General features: G+C 39.7%; 1 protein-coding gene across 1 annotated transcript; it reads right to left on the reverse strand.

Annotated features, from left to right (window-relative positions):
- Positions 1–10,597: 10,597 nt before the first annotated feature.
- Positions 10,598–14,893, reverse strand: LOC113005209. The gene is made up of 5 exons (XM_026140432.2): positions 14,147–14,893; positions 13,852–14,090; positions 12,046–13,702; positions 11,452–11,664; positions 10,598–10,699 (listed from the first exon to the last, which is right to left on the reverse strand). The coding sequence occupies exons 1-5, from the start codon at positions 14,891–14,893 to the stop codon at positions 10,598–10,600; spliced, it is 2,958 nt and encodes a 985-aa protein (XP_025996217.2).
- Between the last annotated feature and the right edge of the window lie 8,722 nt (positions 14,894–23,615).

A 23,615-nucleotide genomic window follows, 5' to 3' on the forward strand; every position in this document is an offset into this window, starting at 1 on the left:
TAATAAATAATTTATCTAATCTTACATTTCTTAATATTTCTTGAATCATTGTAGGGATTATATTTCTCATTTTAAATTTATTTTCTAATTTAAAGAAATTAAAAATTTTTTTACAAATAGTTACTGTTTTATAGGTGTCAATTTTTGGATATTGCACATATGTTTATTACTGTCGCGTATAAAAGCCACACACCACACCATATGTTATTTTATACTGGAAATCGTCGCTTAGGAGATGGGGGCGCTGTAGATGTTTCTTACAGCCTAAAAGAGCCAACTAGTAGTCCATATTTATATAGTCAAAGAAGGCAGGTTCGGTGGACTGGGAAGATCTGCTCTCGGTGTTTCCACTGCCGACTTATATATCCGAACGCGCGGCTGGACGAATCAATCCGCGCGTTCGGTCGGCTGGCTAGGAATGGGAACGTTGCAGAACGCTACGGACGGCGCGCGTGCTGCCGCGTGATCGCGCGTCGAGAGGTTAGCCCTTTGACTATATAAATATGGACTGCTAGTACCCCTCCACTTTCCTATGTTTTCGTGTAAGAAAGATCTGCAACGCTTCCATCTTCTAAGTGGCAGAAATGTGAAACAAAAAAACGAGACAGCAGTAGTAGAAAATCAAAAAAGAAAGAGACGGAATATAATATATCGCTTTGAATTTATACGTTCACTCCAAAATATGCGATTATATTTCTGTAAAATAAGAATTAATTTTACTAAATTAAAAGAAAATAAATATAAAATATACACATTTTATTATTAAAGATATATTTAAAAAAATTATATAATTAATATATATATACATATAAAATAATAAAATATATAAAGCAAAAAATAGAAAGTAATTAAAAATAAAAACAAATAAGTGATATCATATAAATAAAGAAAGCTTCATTAGAGAACCGTCATTTTCGGGTAATAAAGTGTACAATATAAATTATTGCCCGCTGAAAATAACAGTTTTAATTAAATTACGTCTTATGAAGTCTTTGTGTTCATTCAACGTAATTATTTTACCTTCATAAGCTAATTTAACGTTCAAATAATACGTAATAATTAATTTTATTATTACATATTTGTGATTCTCTAATATTTCTAGATCTTTAATATGTGTGTCAAAGTTAATAAATAATGTATCTAATCTTAGATTTCTTAATGTTTCTTGAATCATTGTAGGAATTATATTTCTCATTTTTAATTTATTTTTTAATTTAAAAGAATTAAAAAGATTAGGTTACAATGCAATTAACTAATAACTTACCCAAAAAATGGTACAGGAATACGTTTCTCCTTTATACTTTTATATTTGGTTGATTTACAACCATTTATAAAACAATATACTACTATTGTATTATATCACTCAATCGCACAAATGTTTATTACTGTCGCGTATAAAAGCCACACATCACACCATATGTTATTTTATACTGGAAATCGTTGCTTAGGAGATGATGGCGTTGTAGATGTTTCTTACAGCCTAAAAGAGCCAACTAGCAGTCCACATTTATATAGTCAAAGGGTTAGCCGGTGCGTGCACGTGGTTCTCGCTGCCGTGGTGCTCGGGTGTACGGAGTGGAGTGGCAGTGCGTGCGAGGTGGAGGGGCGTTTTGTTACATCACCTCTCCCCCCTGCGAGCGGCGAACTTTGGCCATTACGCCGGGAATTCCCGCACGTAGTGGCACTGGCCGTCCCGCCCGAATCGCAAGGTGAAGCGGCGTATAGCGAGGCGGACCTTATATACGCGGGATATCGTGACCGCGTAATAGGGGATGTAGACGGTAAGGTCGTCGCGCACCCGGACGGGTATGGGTGGGCGGTCCGGGCGAAGGGCGGCCTTGTTCGTGGTGGTGGTTCCTTCCAGTGTTCTAGGCAAGGCCGTTTCTAGACGGGGTGCAGTGGGCGCAGTTCACCCGGGCGGCCGCCCCGCAGAGGCGGCCGGCGGTCGTCGACGAATATTTTTTATATTCATAATAGTTGCGACCTTAAGCCTATAGCATATGAAATGCATAACAGAACATAAACATAAGATCGATGAGCATCCATATTGATTTACGCAAGATTCTCATTGGTCTATTGTTATTGGTCTTATGTTATGCTTATACGGTGTTATGCATTTTATGTGCAATGAACTTTAATGACTGCTATTATACGACCGATTTTCATGAGCCATAGTAATGCGTCGTGATATTTGGTTTGATGATATGATACACATGGTTCTGACAAAGGTTAGGAACATTGCGAACTAACCTTGTGTCGTTAAATGCGATTTCCTGTACATATGAATACTAATATGTGCTTAATATATGTGCTTAATATACATTTATAATTGATATATTATCAATTTTATTATTATTTACGACTTGTATATTACATTATTGATGTAACAAAGTATGAGGTACATCAATTAATGTTTTTTATTGTATAGAACTTGTTAAGGTTCTATGGATATTTATTTAACAATTGGCATTCTATTAATATACGTGCAATACGTCCGTTGCATATACGCAACCGTTACAAACGCAGGTCGGTGTTCAACTAACTAAATGCGCAGAGAGATACGAGGTGTGTTCAAAAAGTATCGCGAATTTTGTGTTTTTTCAAAAATTATTTATTTATTCATGAATATCTATTTTGTCCCCTTCAAAGTAATCCCCATGAGATATTATACACTTGTGCCAACGGTTTTTCCAATCTTCGAAGCACTTCAAAAAATCATTTTTTTTTGTCTTGTTCAGCTCCTCCTTCGATGCCGTCTTTATCTCGTCAAGCGTAGCGTAACGTCGTCCTTTCATGGGCCTCTTCAGTTTAGGGAACAAGAAAAAGTCACAGGGGGCCAGATCTGGGGAATACGGTGGCTGCGGCATCATTAGTGTGTTGTTTTTGGCCAAAAAGTCGCGCACAAGCAACGATGTGTGAGCAGGGGCGTTTGGTACGAATTTCGCGGCGACCCGTCTCATGCCCAAATCATTGATAAAAATCGAATGGCACGAGCCAATCGATATGTTTAGGTCCTCAGCAACTTCTCTAACGGTGATTCGACGATTGGCCAATACCATTTTCTCCACTTCATTAATTTTTTCGTCTGTTGTTGAAGTGCTCGGGCGTCCGGCACGCTCTTCGTCGTTCACATCTTCTCGGCTTTCTGAGAACATTTTGTACCACCGATAAACGTTGCTTCGGTCCAAGGTAGCTTCTCCGTATGCCACAGTCAACATTCGGAATGCATCCGCGCACTTAATTTCGTTTTTCACACAAAATTTGATACAGGTTCTTTGATCCATTTTTTTGAATAGGTAAAAATCGAAGACGATCCAAAACACGTGCAAGCAAAGCAGCTGTCAACAATTAAGTGAACATTCAAAATGGCCGAGCTTGTCGGCATAAGTGAGAGACATGAGTACCAACATAACGCCACAAAAAGATCGAAATTCGAATATACGTAACCCGCGAAAATTCAAAATTCGCGATACTTTTTGAACACACCTCGTACATAAAAAAGGGTTGAACACAATAGCCTAGAGATGGCATCCGTATCTTAGAACCATCAGGCCACTAGGCTCAGGCACGAGAGTACAAATTCTAAATAGTTTCAACACTCTCTCCAGAATTTGACTCTCTCACTCTCACATTCATTCTGTCTCGCAGGTCTTCAAATCTGACACGCGCCAAAGGTTTTGTCAGAATATCAGCTACCTGGTCCTCGCTTTTAATATATGTCACGTTTACAATATTCTTTTCACACATGTCACGTATGAAACAATATCTAACGTGAACATGTTTGGTTCTCTTATGGAACTCGGGATTCTTTGCGAGTCTCATAGCACCCTGATTGTCTATCCGCAAGTCGACCGGCATTCTATGCTCGTACCCGATATCGGTCAGTAATTTCTGCAACCACACGATATCCTTCACTGTTTCACTCGCCGCTATAAATTCAGATTCAGTGGTGCTTAGAGCAACACAATCCTGTCTACGTGAGGACCAAATCACTGGACCCCCAGCTAGAAAACTCATGCAACCACTCATCGACTTGCGCGTTTCAGAGTCTCCGGCATAATCCGCGTCACTATAGCTCACAGGCACATCGAATTTGGTTTTTCGATACATTATGCCTACGCTTTTCGTACCCGATAGATAACACAAAATTTTCTTCACTGCATCCCAGCACGCTTTATTGTAGTTTGACAAAAACCGACTTACAAAACTCGTCGCGAATGCAATGTCAGGTCGACTAACAACCGCTATAAACATTATCGATCCTACTACCTCGCGATATGGAATTTTAGAAGAATCATTCGTATCTCCGCCGTGAACACCGTCTATCGAAGCCTTATCGATCGGTGTGCTCACATTCTTGCACTCATTCATTCCAAATTTATCCAACATTTTCTCAATGTATTTTTCTTGATTTATAAACACAATTCCATTCTTAGAGTCTCTATATATTTGCATCTCGCAAAAATTACTCACGTCTAGAATCTTTATGGTTACAAAATCACTCAAAGCCTTAATCGTATATTCTATAGCGTCACTGTTTTTCGCTAAAATTAACCCATCATCTACATACAGAGCTAAAATTACCGCACTGCCTTTGACGCGACCATTGAACACACACGGATCTGCTTGGCTTTTCACAAATTCGAAATTACACAGGAATTCGTTGAACGTCTCGTTCCAGCATCTCGACGCTTGCTTCAGCCCGTAGAGCGATTTTTTCAATTTCAGGACGCAGTCCTTCTCGTCGTCCTCGACTTTGAAACCATCTGGAATCTTCATGTAAATATTCTCCTTCAGCCTTCTATTCAAAAAGGCTGTTTTGACATCGAATTGTACTAATTCAAGATCGTGCTGTGCCACCATCGCCAGCAACACCCGCAACGAGTCGTAACGTACCACCGGTGAAAACGTCTCATTGTAATTTATTCCCGGTGTCTGCATAAAACCTCGTGCGACAAGACGAGCCTTGTAACGCCGGCCGTCCTTTAAATCTTGGACCTTGAAAACCCATTTGGATGTTATCGTCTTCTGCCCAACATCTTTCACGATTTTCCACGTACCATTTTCTTCATGTTCATGTAGTTCTTCTTCTACTGCTCTCTTCCATTTCTCACTGTCTGGACCCGTCATAGCTTCGACGAATGTTCTCGGCTCTTCAATCGCTGCCCAACACGCTTCATAGCGAACCGGTGCTCTGCGTTCCCGTTGCGAACGCCGTACACCTTCACTCGCTCCTTCCTCCATCAAGAGCTTATGCGCCTTCTTAGCCAGTTCGTCTTCAATCATCGGAAGCTCTTTTAGCATAGTTGCTCCTTGAACTTCTTGTTCCATCATAGGACCAACATCCTCTTTAATCGGAATTTTTACTTGTACTTCCGCCGCCTCCTTGTCGCTCACTGGAACATCTTTCTCGTGTATCGTCACGTCTTTCGACTCCTTGATAGTTCTCGTTATTGGCAGATACACTCTTGCGTTCCCTGATTCGCCTTGAAAACCTACAAAGATCCCCTTTTGAGCTTTTGAGTCAAATTTCTTACGGAATAAACCTGGAACATGTATATATGCATCGGAACCGAACGTTTTCAATTTCGATAAATCTGGTGTCTTTCCAGTCCACATCTTGTAAGGTGACACATCTCTGTCCTTCCGATTAGCAATACGATTGAGAATATATACTGCGTAAGCCGTTGCTTCTGCCCATGATCTTCGGTATATTTTTCGCGTGGAGAAGAGTACGCGCGCACTCGACAATCGTCCGATTATCACGCTCCGCCTTGCCATTTTGCTCAGGAGTAAACGGTGCTGTCACTTCATGCTCAATACCTTTCTTCTCCAAGTATCTTTTCATTTCATTGTTGACGTATTTGCGACCTCGGTCCGTTCGAAGTACTTTAATAGATCTTCCGAAGCGATTTCGCACCGCAGCTTCAAATATTTTAAATTTTTCAAATACATCAAATTTATTTTGCATAAAGCAAATCACGCGAAAGTCAGTAGCATCGTCTTTAAAATTTACATACCAGCGCGATCGACCAATTGACTCAACTTCCACTGGTCCCACCATATCACTGTGTATGACCTCACCTGGTTTAGTATCACGTCCAACCTCGGTCGATTTGTATGATTTTCGATGCATCTTTCCCATTTGACATGGTTCACAAAAGAATGACTTTACTTCTTTGAGATTGACCGACGGCAATAATTTGTGTTTGACCATCCTCTCAATAGTCCCAACGTTCACATGTCCGAGTCTCTCGTGTAACGTCTTTAAATCTGTATTACACTCTGCAGCATTCGCCTCGCTGCAAGGAATAGTCTTAAACGCTAAGCAATACACATTATTCGACGCTTTCACACCCTCAGCTACCTTAACGCCATTGTGCATTAGTTCCGCTTTCCTTTCTGTGAGAGTCACACATATGTTTTTGTCCCGCAGACAAAAGGTTCCTACGCAAAGTCGGCACAAAAAACACATTATCGATGCGAGCCTTTTCGTATTTTCCATCGACGCATTTCATTATTTCGACGTAGCCATATCCCTTCGCAGGACAAATTCCGTCGTTGCCCACCTTTATGTTCTCAAGTGCTCCATCTTTATAGTCTCTGATCCACTCTCGACGAAACGTAGAATGTAGTGATGCACAATTGTCCAAAAACCACGTGTCTTCCGACGCCATATTCTCATGATCAAACATGGCCGGAAACGCGAACGCGCACGCTGCACCAGAGCCATTCGATGCACTACCGGAAGCACCGCCATTTTCAGCAGGTTTCTTCTTCGGTTTCGTCGGACATTCCCATGCGAAATGTCCCTTTTCAGAGCATCGGAAACATCTAGCATTTCCTTTCTTCTCGGCTTTCTTGAATTGCTTGCCCTTATTCCCGCCTTTATTTTCCGCGTTGCCCCTCGTGCCTTTCGCTGGATTGACCACTATAGCAGCGAGCCCTTCACTGATTTGTTCCTCCTTGAGTACATTCTTTTCTTCTTGTAGTAATTTATCAAGCAAATTTGAGATGGTCTGCGCACTCTCCAGAACATTGGCCCATGTGGTCTTAAAAGCACGATATTTCGACGGCAGCGTCGACGTAATTTTGGCCATGATCATGTCGTCGTCGATCTCCTTCCCGATATCACGTAGCCGGAAAGCACGATTTTGCACACGCGCCACGTGCTGCGCCATAGTGCAGCCCGGCTCCATCGCGTACCCATGGAAATCCTCTAATAACGACACCTTGTTCGTTGATGATCGCTGTTCGTGAATCATCGATAATTTCTTCCACATATCATGAGCAGTATCACACACTGTAAGATACATTTGTATCTCGTCACACGCCGTAATTATGAGGAAGCGCGTCTTTGCGTCCCTCTTCTTCCAGGCCACGCGCTCGGCATTTCTCGCCGCCGCATTCGCGCCTGTAGCTTCTTCAGGAAGCATCTCACTTTCCTCGACAATAGCCGATAAATCATTGTAATCGAACAATGTTTTCATTTGGAATTTCCACAGTTGGAAATTCGTACCGTTGAACTTCACGATGTTACGTAGCGAAATCTCATCACTAGCCATCTTGAGCTCGACCACGTGTTTCACACGACGCGTACGCAGGAAAAATGTTTAGTTTTATCCAAAATACAACGCAAAATGCCAATTGTTCACAAAATATTATGCACTCACGCGCCCTGGGCCCATAACCTGTTAAGGTTCTATGGATATTTATTTAACAATTGGCATTCTATTAATATACTTGCAATACGTCCGTTGCATGTACGCAACCGTTACAAACGCAGGTCGGTGTTCAACTAACTAAATGCGCAGAGAGATACATAAAAAAGGGTTGAACACAATAGCCTAGAGATGGCATCCGTATCTTAGAACCATCAGGCCACTAGGCTCAGGCACGAGAGTACAAATTCTAAATAGTTTCAACAGAACTGTTGTATGTAAACAATGTAAACATAATTTTTAGATGTTTGATCGAAAAACAAAACGTTTATTTGGAGCTAAATACAGAAAACGAAAGCTTCAGAGAGATGTAGAATTACGCAAAGATGAAGGTGCAATAAAAATTTTTTTTGCAACTGAAGGTTCCCACAACGATAAAGCTACAAACGAAAACGATCCGCGAATGAAAGATGAAGATAGAGCTCAAGATGGAATTGTAATAAAGGAAAATAGTACTGATAATAGTAATAATGAGACAATAAAGGAACACACAGTAACAGAAATATCCTCTGTAACAGAAAAACTTTTATATGATGATCCAGCTACGTGGCCATCGCGCTTATCAAATAATGATGTTCAATATCTCGTACAAAATAAGCAAAATTGTAAAAGACATTTGTCATATCCCAAAGATAATAATGGTAGACCTTTCTCCAATACTTATTTCACACGTATCTTTAAAAACGGTGAAAAATGCGACAGAAACTGGCTAATGTATTTGCCTTCAAAAAACAAAATCTTTTACTTTTGTTGTAAACTATTTGGAAACTATTGTAGTACTTTGCGTAACGACGGTTTTTGTGATTGGCAACACGCATCTTGTCACTTGTCAAGACATGAGAAAGGTTCAGATCTTAGAACATATATTACTGGAAGGAACATAGGCTTAAAAAGTTGACACAGAGAAGATTGACAAGGATGGATATATAATGCGCTTAGTCGACAGAGCGCATGCTTAAAACAAAATAAACCGATGCGCGCGGAGTTTGGGGATATGAAAAGAAAACCACATATATGTTGCGATAAATTTTATTGTTCGTATAATATATATCATTTACGAAATCTTCCACTGTTGCTTCTTCTTGTTGGGATTCTGGGTTCTCGTTCTTATCTTCTAACGGAACACATAGTTGTACAGATGCCGGAACAGTTGAAGAAGTTTCAGGAGAATCGAACATTTCATCTAGTTTTCTGAAACAAAATAACTTATATTTCAGATAATTAACCTACATTTTATCAATCTTTCATCAATCACATTGCAAACAAATTCGAGCACACTTGAGAAGGCCCAGAGGCCCCCAAGTTGCGGCCTACAGAGGGTAATAAGTAAATCATTGTATCAAAAAAATATGTACCTTTTTAATGATTTCTTTCTCTCTTTAGAAAGAAGCAACTCTGGATTTGATCCTTTTTTTAACATTTTTTTTTCTCCTTGAATATTTACAATATGAAAACATGATTCTTTAAAATGTTTTCCACATATTCGCGTGGATTTTGAAATATCTATTTCCTTTAATCCAAATGCTGCTAACGATTTTGTGCGGATTTCAAGGTTCTTCGGAAATCTATAAGAATTCCATATATTATTTTATTTATCACAAATACTACTCTCAGACACTTGTTTTTTTTTAATTTATTAATTGTTCATAATTTATTTTTATAGCTAGAAATAATGAAATAAATTAGCAATATAACTTCAAAATTCGCATTACCAAAGTTCAAGATTTCAATATATAATGCAGTTATACTTACACATGATAGGTAGACGCCTTATCTCGCTCTTTGCAGATATAGCAATACATCTATATCACCGCGTTCAAATCACTTATACAAAATTTTATTATTTTTCTCACTGTTTCTTTCCACTTACAATTAGGCTTAGCTGTTGCTGCTTTTCATAACCCCGCAGTGCTCGCGCGGCTCGCGCGTATCTATGGTTTTATTTATCGGACCATGCGCATTGCCGACTGGGCGCATTCTATATCCATCCTCGTCAATCTTTTGCGTATTGTATCTTCATCTTTGTCAATCTTCTCTGCGTCAACTTGAATGTACAGAGAACATAGGTCTATGTTCCTTCCAGTAATATATGTTCTAAGGTTCAGATCATATACAAAATTTCAAAAAGTGGTCACTTATCTGACCATAGCATTAAAAACGGAAAAAACAATAGATCAACAGGAACACCGTATACTTCAGGCAGAACAGAAACATTGGTACTCTGTAATTGAACGTATTTTACATGAAATTCTTAGCTAAACAAAATTTAGCTTTTTGTGGATCTTCGAGTAAATTATTTGAACCGGATAATGGCAATTTCTTAAAAGCTATAGAAATGATTTCTCAGTTTGATCCAATAATGTCAGCATATATTCTTAGAATACAGCAAAGAAAAAATGAAAATAATGCTACATAAATAGGCTAGTACCATTATGGGAAGACGACTGTGACGTCACTGGCGCCGTGCTCCCACTTTTCTTATCACGGCGCACAGCGTCACAGTCATCTCCCCAATAGTGATACTACTCGTCGATCTCTCCCCACTATCACCACTACCACCGCAGATAGCTGCCCATAGCAGCGCGATCGGTGTTGTTATTTTACTTTGATCTTTTTAATGCTAGAGCTTTAATAAATTAACGATTATACAGAGGGAATACTTACTATTACTACTACTACTCTTCTATCGACCAATTTTGTTTTTTAATTTCTTAAGACTTATAACTGTTTTTAAGCTAATTTATGAGAGGTTGTTTTTTAAAAATACACATTTATTAAATATTTATTAAACATATATATTTATTATATATTCTTAAAAATACAGTAATTTATGTAGTTTGTTTAATAATCAAAGTAATTTTTATAAATTAATTTTCTTAGCCAGTTGCAAAGCATGCTCGGCATCCAGGCATGATGCACATAAACACAGCGACGTAATCAGGTTTATTTACTCTAAAACCGATGTATTGGCCGCAGTACTGTAAATAACAATAATTATTATTATTAAGTAGCGAATATGCCTAAAAAGTTATATAATGTACCAAGTTATATACTTACTTAATAACTTTTTGGGCGGTGTAAGTTCTGTATATCGTTGTTAGCTCGAGAAAAATAATGTAGAATTCTTGCTCGGTAAATATCGGATATTTTATATTTACTTCGTTACAAATCTGTTTTTCAAGAATACAACGTACAGTTTTAATAAAATGCGTTACGGAATGTAAATCCATTTTTAAATTTTTTGACACTTCTATATTTATCCGTTTGATTAAAATATCTTTACAATAATTGACGCATTCAGTGATTGCTTCAAGTTTTTTCAAGCGTTCATTAATGCATACACATATTTCTTTAAGATTATCAAAAGTGTTTTTTTAGATTATTATTGCCCGTGGGTTAAATTTTCTTCTCTTTTTTGCAGCGTCTTGACGATTTTGTATATCAAGCTCTTCCCTGTAATTTTGCAAACCCTCAATAATTATAGATCGTTGACCATATGAAATTGTGAATAGTAGCAAGAAATCTTTTATAAATTGCTGATCACGCATTTTCTCAGCCACGTCATCAGTCGTATCAAAATATTCGGATATAGTGTTAAAATCTTTCTGGAAATTATCGCAGGCATTTGTTTTAAATAACACGCCAATAAAATCTTTTCCGATTAAACGAGCCGCTGGATATAAATCGCCACTTTGTTCATCCTCTTCAAATCCGATAATTACTTTCTTACTGTTCGCGAACTGAGCTCCGTTTGTTCCACAAATGTTTTCCACTTAGCAGGTTGTTGAGTAATCCAGGCTAAAACGACAGTAGAGTCTGTCCAACAATAGCACGGAGAAGCGGCGAGATCAAGAGTGGTTCGCACGAATTCGAGTGACCGAGCCAGCAGCACGGCTGCGCATAGCTCCAGCCGAGGAATACTGAGAGACTTAATTGGAGCGACCTTTGATTTGCCAATTAACAAATGCACAGACACGTCACCAGAGTGAGAGATAAGACGAAGATACACAGCCGCAGCGTATGCAGAGTGGACGCGTCGGAAAATCCGTGCAATTTGCAGCGGACAGTGTCGGATCCTCGCTGAATCCATCGACTCAATTGGAGGTCATGGAGTTCGGTAAGGGAAACCTGAATGGTTTCCCACTGTTGTAGGACGTCAGCCAGAAGAACATCGTCCCTCCGTCGAGTTTTAATTGCCACAACCGTTGCAAAAGATTTTGGCTGCAATCATGACTGGAGTACACCACCTCATGGGATCAAACAATTTCGCAATGTATGAAAGGATAGAACGCTTAGTGCTTGACACAGATGGAGGGGGAGTTACGGTAAATTTGAACGTATCGGAAACGGGGCTCCAACTTATGCCCAGAATTTTGAGGCTTTCGTCAACATGCAGAGTGCGATCGCATGCGAGGCCATGATTATCGAGTGTGATATCAGTTAGCAGCGAAGCTGAATTGCTAGCCCATTTTCTCAACTCGAACCGCCCCCGACCGAGCAAAGCGCAGACTTGTTCGCGAGTTTGTCTGAGTAGCGGAATGTCGTCGGCACCAAAAAGAACATCATCGACGCAGATGTTTTCCTGCAAGATCGGCGCGGCAAGAGGAAACGAGCTGCCCTCATCCTGTACGAGTTGCTTAAGAACCCGAAGAGCGAGAAAAGGCGCGCACGCGGTCCCGTAGGTGACCGTGGTCAACTGATAAGCCTGCACGGAATCGAAGTTACTGGCACTCCATAATATTCGCTGGAAGTCGATATTATGCGAATCAACACAGATTTGGCGGTACATTTTCGCAATGTCCGCTGCGTATACATATCGGAATTGTCGCCATCGCAAGATCACAGCAGGCAACTCCGTTTGGAGTTTCGGCCCTGCTAGCAAATGATCATTCAAAGAAGTCGAATTTGTCGTGCGACTGAATGCATTGAAAATAACTCTTAATCGCGTGGTAACACTAGTATCTCGGATGACCAGATGATGCGGAATATAAACGTGTTGAGCGGAGTTCGTCGAGTCTGTAACTTTACGCATATGGCCGAGCGCCTCGTATTTGCGCAACAAATCATCGTACTCCGAAGTGAGAGCGGAGTTCGAACGCAAGCGCCGGTGAAGACCGGACAGAAAACGCTCAGCGACGGCACGCGACTCCCCAATGTCAATTGGTGGTCCGCGCCTGAACGGCAAACGCACGACGTAACGACCGTCAGCATCGCGCGAATGCGTAGTTGAGAAATGATTTTCACACTGTTGTTTTTCTGGGCTGAAAAGTGCTCGGCGCGGCACTTCTTCGAATTCCCAGAATAATCTGAGTTCTCGATCGAGATTGTCCGCGCTCGCGCAATGCTGCACGGTAGTCGATCGATGCGGCAAACCGGAATTTGACGTGGGACCTGTGAGGACCCACCCGAAGATCGCCTCCTGGGCGATCGGTTGTCCGCTCTTTCCCCGTCGTACTCCGTCGAGAAACAATTCGGGATAAAGATCCGCACCGAGTATGAGTTCAATTGGTTCGGCACTGACGGGAGTCGGATCCGCGAGATCAAGACCCTGAAGATAGCTTAAATCGCACTGAGGGGGTGCCGGTAATGGCGAGTATTTCGTTAAAGCGGAGAGAATTGATGCGGCTGTCGTTATTAGCGGAGTATTATTGTGATTGATCGGAGCGATCCTGAGTGGAGTGGCAAAACGACAAGTGCCCGCGTATACAGCGCCAACGGCCGAAATTGAGAGTGGTATTCGAAACTGTGGCAATCGTAAATTTTGTGCGAGACGCTCTGTGACAAAGGTGATCTCTGAACCTTGATCGAAAAGCGCTCGCACGTTAAGTGTGCGACCCGACGGCGAAAGAACGGTAACGCGAGCTGTAGCGAGTAATACATTTTTGCACGCGGGTGCCGCTGCCGTCGAACACAACGTAGTCGTCGAGCTGCTTTCCCTTTTTTCTAACGTCACGTTCAACGCGGTCGCTGAGTTTGAATTGCTAGAGAAGAAGAGGTCGAGTCAGAATGTAACATCGAATGGTGTTTATTTTGACATAATCTGCATGAGTATTTGCTCGGATACGCGTTTACTGCGTGTTTTGAACTTAAGCAATTAGCGCAGCGATTTGCCGCTTTAACGATTTCAGACCGCTGACTCGGCGTCTTCTTCATGAATTGTGGACATTTACTCATAAAATGAGCTGCTTGACACAAAGGACACATTAGTTTGGATACGGTTGTTGAAACGCTTGAGATTTTTTGCAAACGCTTTTTTTCGGTTTTCGCCGGCGCCAATTCTTCGAGGGCACGAACTCGCATTTCCAGAAACCGATAGAGAGCCTCGTATTGCGGAATTTGCGGATCCTCACCGGTTTTCAGACGCCATGCCTTTCGAGTTGCATGATCCAGCCTTTGAGTTACACAGTGAACGAGAATGTCATTACCTTGGGTGAACGATTCAGCTCTTTCAATGATGCGATTGATCGATTCGCTTCATCGCGGAGTTTGTTGAGCTCGATCGCGGACTCGCGCGTCGTCGTCGGAAGATCGAATAAGGCGGATACATGCACTTCGACTAAGCGGCGCTTATTGTCGTAGCGCGAGACGAGTGTTTTCCACGCTATCTCGAAATTAGCCGCGGTAATCGGAATGGATTTAATTGTGTCTAACGCGTGACCGGTGAGGCTCGAGGCCAAAAAATGCATACGCGAAAATTGAGTAAGATCTTTATTTTGAATAATAAGATAGTTAAAACGATCTCGAAAATTTTCCCACTCGTCTAGAGTTCCAGAAAAGGGCGGGAGTTTAATCGGCGGTAAATGCGTGAGCGAAAATGAAGATCGATCGACGCTACTTATCGATTGCAGCGGATTGCACGACGACGCTGACGGCGCAGGTTCCAATTCCTCAAGGCAGTCGGCCATGTAGTCCAGCGTTTCCTCGTAGACCTCCTGATGTAGGTTGAATTTAGCGTCCTTGAAGTAACTGATGTTGGCACGTTTCTCTTCTGGGATTGTCTGCATGAGGATGGCGTGGTTTTCCCGGCATTCCGCCCAGGACTCCTTCAACATCGTCATCCGTTGCCGAATTTTAGTGGCCGTATAATTATTTCGACCAATCTTTTTGAAGTTGGCGAGAACTCGCTCGATCGTTTGCAGCACTGTGATCTGTCGCGCCATATGCTCAGTCATGTTGATGTTCGCCTTGAATTGCTTTTGCTCCGATAGATACTTCTGTCACCACGCTGTAGTGGAGGGGCCACAGAACAGACTCGCATAGAACCACCCCGATCCGGCTCGAAGGAATTATGTTCGCGAACTGAGCTGCGTTTGCTCGAGTTCAGCGGAACGAACGGCTGGTTCCGTTCCGCGAGAACGCGGGGTGTTGGCGCGAGAACGCGGGGTGTTGGCGCGAGACGAGGAGCACAGCTTCGATGCGTGGTTGAACGGAAAGCGAGCGCCGTAGCAAGCGCAAGCAAGGAGAGTGAGCAAGAGAGTATGCGAATAGAATGCGGGAGTGTGAAAAAGCGAGAGAAGGCAAGAGCGGTTCGAGACTGAGTAAGTGGAGAAAGCGATAAAGACGGAAGGAATAAGATAAGCGAATGAGGTGATGGTGGATCAAGCAACACCGTTAATGATTGCACAGTTACACAAAGTTTATATTTTGTAAAAACAGGTTGTTGTTAATCAGGTACAGTTTTAAATTTAAGTTGCAGTTTACAGAGACGCCGATTCACGCCGCACTCATTCACACTACTAGGTGAGGCTACACTCCAATTATCGAGTGACGAACGGATTAGTTAAATGGTTTTACACAATTTTGAACTGATAATTCGGTTTTAATGAAGTGTACACAGTAATCACGTTTGTAAAATGTACGACGCTCCTTAGTTCGCACAAGAGTTTTTCGCGTAACCACGGAAATTCGGCTAAGTCTTCTCTATCGCAATTATAATGATACGTCTCAACCGCGCGCTTGCTAATTCGCTTCTGGCCTTTGGGTAAGGAATTCTTATCCGCGCCCGAATTTGCCTATTCAATTGTGGGGCAACCGTTAGCTTTACAATATCGGGCGAGATCGCCTTTTAGTTTTCGGTATGCAAACGCGGAATTTGAGCAAACACGCAAATACGAGTTGTTGAAACCGTGTCTTAAGCTGAGATATAATGCCACGAACAAAAGTCGTGGCCAAATATGAAATTTATAGAATGCGAGAAACTGAAGAGACGAACGCTCGCGTGATATTAAATAGAATTATCGGATATATTTCTTACGATCTTTAACACTTACCAAAAGAAAGATTTAATTTATATATTGTAGGTAGAAGAAGTTGTTTCCATACAAATGTGCACGAATTACTTGTTTCACATGATTCGGAATTGGTACAGCTGCTATTCGTTTTTCGTTTTGCCATGTCGTTAGTCACTGTACAATATATCGCAAGGTACTTATTAGCTTAATTAACAAACGTCTAATGAACGCTGTGCTGTCGATTTTATACACTGAAGATCAGTGCAATGGTGGGGCAGAAGGATTACCTATAAATCTTAATATACCATAGTGCCGCAAATCCGTACTCCCCAAAGTTAACACATAAAGAGCAAACACATGCACACGTTAGGTAATATGAAACCGCCTGCTACACGTCTCGCGATAAAAAAACGAGTATCCCATACATTATTACGTCATCGTTTGAGCTTGTACATCCTGTGTGAAACAAAGCAGCGTTTTTATTTAATAAATAGACAAATAACAAATAAACGATAATAAAACACGTTAATATTAGAATTTATTTAAAACCGTTAATAATATAATATCTTTTCCTTATATCTGGTATTATATTATTAAATGATAAATTCTATCCTTAATCTAATTTATTTTATTATCTATCTAGCTATTTATCTAGTTAGTTATTAAAAAACGCTGCATCAGATATAATTGACACCATTCACTCTATTCTCACTCAAGATGCTGAGGCTGCGGCTGAGGCTGAGGTGTGGGGAAGATGGCACCGATAGATGTGTCGGAGGAGGTGAATGAATAGACTGAGAAGGAAGAATCTATTTTATTACTATTATTGTTTCCGTGTTACAAAAATGTATTTAAATATAAAACTTTATACAGTCCGTTTCGGAGATGTCTGCGATGTCTTGTTATCAAAAAACTAACGAGTAGAAATCCTCAGAATCGGCTGATGCTGCAGAAATCTTATAACTCGTTAGAGAGCATTTTGTAACATTTAGTATATCGAGAACTTTGAGCGAATAAAGTTCTGTGTTAAAATGAATCTCCGCGAAATAATAATTAAAGTACAGAGTGTTTTAATACCGCGCTCTTTGTATTTACGCAGCGTTTGTAATAGAGCCTGGTGTACACATTTACGGAGTGATTCGCGACAAACTTTATTAAAAAAATTTAAATTTTTAATAAATCATACCACTTTACGTAATATCATAAAATGTTTTAATCACGGTTTGTTCTCTGGTGATCGCGACATCCTACATATTATTTATAACGAAATTGTGCGACGTGGCTTACAAAATACGGCTTACGTTAAAAATATTGTATGATGAATGACGTAGTAAGTATAACAAATTTGCAGAAGTTGGCTGCAATTCGCTCATTTTAACGTATCAAGAGAGAGAGGAGGGGGGGAGAGTAATCGAAATAATAGATATTACATTTTATTAGACATACAAGAGATGCTAGCGAATGACGAGGACGATACATTTCTAATTGAGTGTATCGAGCAGTTTGAAACCTGTATTTCAACCACGAACCCTAACAATAACGTATTAATCGGCGAAAATAGCATCACTGATAACACTGCTAACACTGCCAATATTACGGATAATATTGGTACGATTAATGAGGAAAACAAACACGATACAAATAATGATTGTGACGACGCTAACGAATTTTTAATGGAGGGTGGAGAGTGGATGTGGCAGGAATTTCTAAAACTTCCTCAACCAACGGCGTTAGAAACGATACAGAGTGGTTACGTTAATGAAAAACTATTTGACGCTGTACAAGATGTCGGCTTAATTAATAACGCCGTTTGCGCTGATAATAATTGTTCGCATTCTTATTGTTTACACTGTAAATCTAGACTAGATGGCTGTACCTGCCGGCCGAGTTCCCGTTGCCCGGTGGATCGAGCAGCTGGAGCGGGGATTCGACCGGCAGGGGTAAGGGAGACGCGCGGCTTGCCGGCTTGGGGAGCGCGCGCCTACCAGCTTTTGTATTCGTCGCGAGAGAATCGAGTGCGCATTAAACGAAACTGTGATTTCCAAAGCGAGAGTTTTCTTTTTCTGTTCGCCTACTCCGACCACTGACACCGTGGAAAGGCTCTAAGTTGTTTAAAATTAAGGCAACCGAGCTGAAGAAACGAACAATAATAATGGTATGAGGTTTCAATTTTTATTGCGGAATATATAAAATTAGATATCTAACAAGTTTCTAATGAATGATATTAGGTGGGTATGGTCAGAGTTTCCGCGGTTTTCTCAGGAACTATCATTGGAAATGGAACGGAACGTTGATGCTATACAGACCATCTCTATGGTTAGACCCGTGACAATAACAGATAAATCGTTGGAAATGGTGCAGAGCGATGATGATGATATACAAGGCACCTCTTTAGTGGAGTCTACGACAATAACAGACGAGGTCATTGATACTAATAATGGTAAGATATTTATATTTTATTATTAAATAAATAAATAAATAAATAAATAAATATATATATATATATATATATATATATATATATATATATAAAATAAGATCATTTATGTGATGCAGGGTCTGTATCTGTGAGTCATACGACGGAGGTCGTAAATTCGTTTAAACACCTTGAAGATTAAGTTAGTAATAAACACATTAAAAAAAAACTAGTAGAAAAATTAAAATAGTGATCATTAATGTATTACTACAGGTATATCATCAATGCAAGTGGGGTGTGGTCGCTCTACTGCTGTAGAAGTGGGGGAAAAAGAAGAGTCGCACGAGATTAGGAGAGAAGACGTGATGTGGACCCTATTGAAGAAAAAGACGCGTTATAACACGCTCGAAATGAAGTCAGAGACCTAATAACATTTAATATATCAACTCAAGCGCGTTTAAAATTATATGAATATCTCGAGCGCCTCGGAGATAGGACTTTATATTGCGATACCGATTCATGTATATACGTAAGTAATAATTCTCAAAACGCTTATGAACCACCAACCGGTAAATTGTTGGGTGACTTGACGAATGAATTAGCGTGGCACGGTGAGGGTAGTTACATTAAATCTTTTGTTTTGGCTGGCCCGAAATTTTACGTATTTCTTGTACGTAAACCCGATGGTAGTACCGTAGAAATTTACAAAGCTAAAGGTATAACTCTTAATTTTGCAAACAGTAAATTAATCAACTATTATTCTGTCAGATCACTCGTTACAGATAAAGGAGATACGTCGATAACACTTCATTTTGACTCTATCAGACGTACGGAGCTTCATAACGAGTACAGAGAGTAAAACATGTAAGCAGACATTTGATAAACGAAGACGGTATGGGTTTTATGGGTCGTTACCATACGGTCATTGTAATTTATAATTATTGTTATATAATTGTATTTTTGAGCTTTTGAATAAAATATCTATGTATTATCAGAAGTTTATCGATTTTTCTAATATTTACTTGTATTACAATATAAAAGTTTTTAAGTAAAAACATCAGCCACCAAGCGTTATTCGTAAAAATGGATACACGGTGGAAACACCCTTGGATCTCTATGATCTGCGGTCCCACAGGTTGTGGTAAAACCTTTTTCGTGAAAAGATTTTTTCGGAATATGAATTCTATGATACCAAGTTTGACCGCGTATTATTTTACTATTTAGAATGGCAATCAGGTTACACCGAATATGGTGATAATGTCGAATTTCGTGAAGGTCTACCGCGAAATGATGACTACGCTGATGATCTCAGGCCAAAGCTTATTGTTATTGATGATCTCATGCGCGAAGCATCTGATAACAGTGTTATAGATTTATTCACGAAAGGGAGTCATCATAAAAATCTTAGTATCATTTTTATTACACAAAATTTATTTCACCAAGGACGCGGTATGCGTAATATTTCATTAAATGCTAATTATGCTTAGTTGTGTTTAAAAACCCAAGAGATCGGGCCCAAATACAGCATTTAGCGCGCCAAGTTTACCCTGAAAATACACGGTTCTTATAGGAGGTATATAACGATGCAACTACGCCACCACACGGTTATTTATTACTTGATTTAAAACAATCCACACCGGAGAATTGTCGTTTTCGCACCCATATATTTCCTGATGATAAGTACCAACATGTTCATATACCACGTAAAAAACTAAAAGATAGGGGTACCGCGCAAGAAATATTAATAATACGTATCTAATATTTTTAAAAAGTTTATCTTATATATAGATGTGTTTTTTAATGTGTTTAAATAGGATCATGAATTCAAATTTTGCCAGTAGTCAAAATGCTTTTCATCTTGGTAGAAAATGACGATACCATCAATGAGTTAACAGTTGAACAATTACAATTTATACCAAAAATTATTTTACTACGGGTATTCGGTAATCACATAGATTATCTGTGGGATAAGCTTCCTGAGTATATAAAGAAAGATCCAGAAGTGTGTAGTTATCGCCGTTGTTTAAAACATTATAATCAAGTAACCCAACAACTGCATATTGATGGCCCAACGCCACTAATTAAACATTGTTGTAAATGTAACAATAAAAGATCGACCATTTAGTAAAATTTATAATGGCACCGCGCGCGCATATCTTATTCGGTCAAAAACACACAGCAATACTACGGGCCTTATGTCACCTTAGTAATAAACAGCACGTTGCTATCTTGAAAAAGGCCGATCTAAAACTTATTAGGTGTATATGTGAGTGTGCTTTAAACATATTATGCGGTAATGTGGTTCTTAAACACTCATATAAGCGTCGTTTGAAGCGTCAAGCGAGCATATTGCGACGAGTAGTTGATAAAAACGCTTCTTAGAAGAATAAGAAACGGCTAATCGTACAGCGAGGTGGTTTCTTACCTTTATTATTAGCACCTATATTAGGCACCGTGTTATCTCGCCTTATAGGTGGAAACTAAAAAATAATGGAACACGCAAAAAAATGGTCTTGATACCCAAAGAAAAAATTGCGCAATTAACACGAACATCAAATAATAGAACAATTCAAATTCCTGGTACGACGATAAGCAGACGAGATGAAGAAATGCTTGAAATTCTCAATTCAAGCAAATTTGCGGACGAAAGAGAAAAATGCAAAGCTTACTTGCAAACGTTACAGCGTTACCTGTATTTTGTAGAAGAAGCGAAACGCAATATACCTACTAAACCTATTAATACTTTGATTGACACTGTTTACAAAACAAAGCAATCAAGATATTCGGAGGATGAAGAGGTAAAAATACCGGAACAAAAAGATTGTTTAGACGATTTATTCATTCTGGATAGCGTACCATCAAAATATCGACCAAAAGCTAGACTCTTATTAAACCATATACATTTTAACGCTTCTGAAAGACTAACTTGGGATAAATATGGTGTTATTTCTATTGATGGCGTAAAAATAAAGGAATCTAATATCGTCGATCTTATAAACGACGCTATGCGCTCCAGAAAAATAGCAAAACCGATCGGCAGAAATCGCTTCGTCACACTCATGCACAGTGTAAAGATCCCACGTGAATTTATAGGAAATCAAAATTTCAATGGTTAAATGAACCGGTCAATAACAATACGCTTCAAGTACCTAACAATACAGCGGCACACACAGGACCGTCGCGTATGCGATCTGATTCAAGCGAGCTTCCTACAGATGATACCGATACCTACAGCGAGTATTATGGTACCGCAGATAGGTGGGAAAGTTTATCACCTAGGAAAAAAAAGAACGCCGATAGAACATGAAAAAGCTAGAGAAAATTTATAATGAACCAATGCATGCTGCCTCTTTTTCTGGAGCACCAAAATTATTGCGTGAAACGAAAAAATCAATACCCAAAAACAAAACAATTGCCTGGCTGGAAAGTCAAGATGCATATACATTGCATAGGCCTTTACGTCGCCAATATCCCAGACGTTCTTACAATCTGTATAATATCGATGATGTATGGAAGGTAGATATCGTAGATCTACGTGCAATTAAAAATTATAATGATAATTACGCATATTTACTTGTTATTATTGACGTTTTAAGCAAATTTGCTTGGGTTGAAAAACTACGTGATAAAACAAGTACTAGTGTTGCTAGGGGTTTAGCACATATACTGGCCCGTAGTAATGGTAGACAACCTATTGTTGTACAAATAGATTGTGGTAAAGAATTCGTGGGGTTTGCCACATAGCTTCTTTAAAAAACGCAAAAATTGGTTTTCGAGTGGCCCGTAATCCAGATGTGAAAGCTGCAGTTGTTGAAAGATTCAACAGGACATTAAAGGAGCGTATATGGCGATATTTCATTTATGCAAGAAATAAGCGGTATATCGATGTTCTAAATAGCATTGTTGATGCGTACAATCGTTCGTATCATAGCGGTATTAAAATGGTCCCGCAAGATGTAACATTGAACAATGCAAGATTTGCTCGATCAAATCTCGCACGTAGATATGACAGTAAACGTGTCCGTACTCCTAAATACAAGATCGGTGATCTGGTGCGAATCAGTAGTAGTAAAGCAGCGTTCGCGAAAGGTTATGAAGGCGGCTGGAGCAAAGAAATATTTCTTATAATACGCATTTTCACACACCCATAACCACCTGTACGAGACCTTCATGGTGAAAATATCGACGGCATTTTTTATGTAGAAGAATTGAGCAGGATCCGACGAGATTATGCAAAGACCGATCTTATAGTCGAAAGAATAATTCGTAGTAAAGGACGAGGCCGTGCAAGACGTATCCTCGTTAGCTGGCGCGGTTTTCCAGAAAGTTTTAATAAGTGAATAAACCCTAGCGATTTAAAAAATTATAATGAGGGATAATTTTTACGTGGTTTTACCTAGCAACAGCAGTTCTTCATATTTTCCGGATAACACAACAACTCATTTTATTACACGTCTACCACAAGCATTACGTTTACAAGGGGAGTGAGGTGTTTCTTTAACTGATATTCAAATACCTATGACGTTTCTCCATTTTTCACAAGATGAAAAGACTTTAGTGAAAATAAAAAATTTTATCAATGAACTGCCTGAAGAAGAAGAGGAGTTAAAGACGGGTTTAGAACATTATATAGTACCACAAGAATTGTATCAGACAATTGACGATCTTATCGAAACAGTAAACAAAACATCGCTGAAGAAACATTTAATTTTTACATTAAATAGGTTTGGTTATGTCACAGCATAGCGTTCAAGTACAGATTGTATGGCTATAACACATGGTTTCCGCTTATCGCCAACTCTGGCTCAAATATTCGGTTATGAAACTCAATGTCATATATTGGCTGGTGAAATGTCTTGGACAGCATCTAGACCGGCTAGTTTAATCAGAGCATTACCTACAACGCTGTTTGTATATACCGATATATGCGAATCGTACATTACAGGTGATGTGCAAACACCTCTACTTTGCACAGTACCTCTAGATATAGAATCGTATGTTTATGGTTCGGTTAAGTATAAAAGTTTCGCTACAGCTAAATATATACCGCTAATACACACTGCTTTGCAAACAATCGAGATTGATATAAGAGACGAGTTTGGACAACTTATACCATTCGAATATGGTACATTGACTGTAACACTACATTTTAAGAGATTAGACTAAAAATGACATATTACGATGCGTATTTTGATATTCAACACGGTAGCGGTAGACAAAGTGACATCAAACACGTCTATGTAACCG

This window comes from Solenopsis invicta, chromosome 12 (assembly GCF_016802725.1).
Source record: "Solenopsis invicta isolate M01_SB chromosome 12, UNIL_Sinv_3.0, whole genome shotgun sequence".
In the NCBI taxonomy this organism is placed as follows: domain Eukaryota; kingdom Metazoa; phylum Arthropoda; class Insecta; order Hymenoptera; family Formicidae; genus Solenopsis; species Solenopsis invicta.

Bases quoted from the DNA above. Each gene is read 5' to 3' on its own strand.
- LOC113005209 (XM_026140432.2), bottom strand. From the start codon at position 14,893: ATGACTGAGCATATGGCGCGACAGATCACAGTGCTGCAAACGATCGAG. The intron at 13,703-13,851 runs GTCTGAAATCGT...CTTCTTCTCTAG, and splicing joins AAGAAGACGCCGAGTCAGCG to CAATTCAAACTCAGCGACCG. The intron at 10,700-11,451 runs GTAAGAAAGTAA...TGTTATTTACAG, and splicing joins CGGAGCTCAGTTCGCGAACA to TACTGCGGCCAATACATCGG.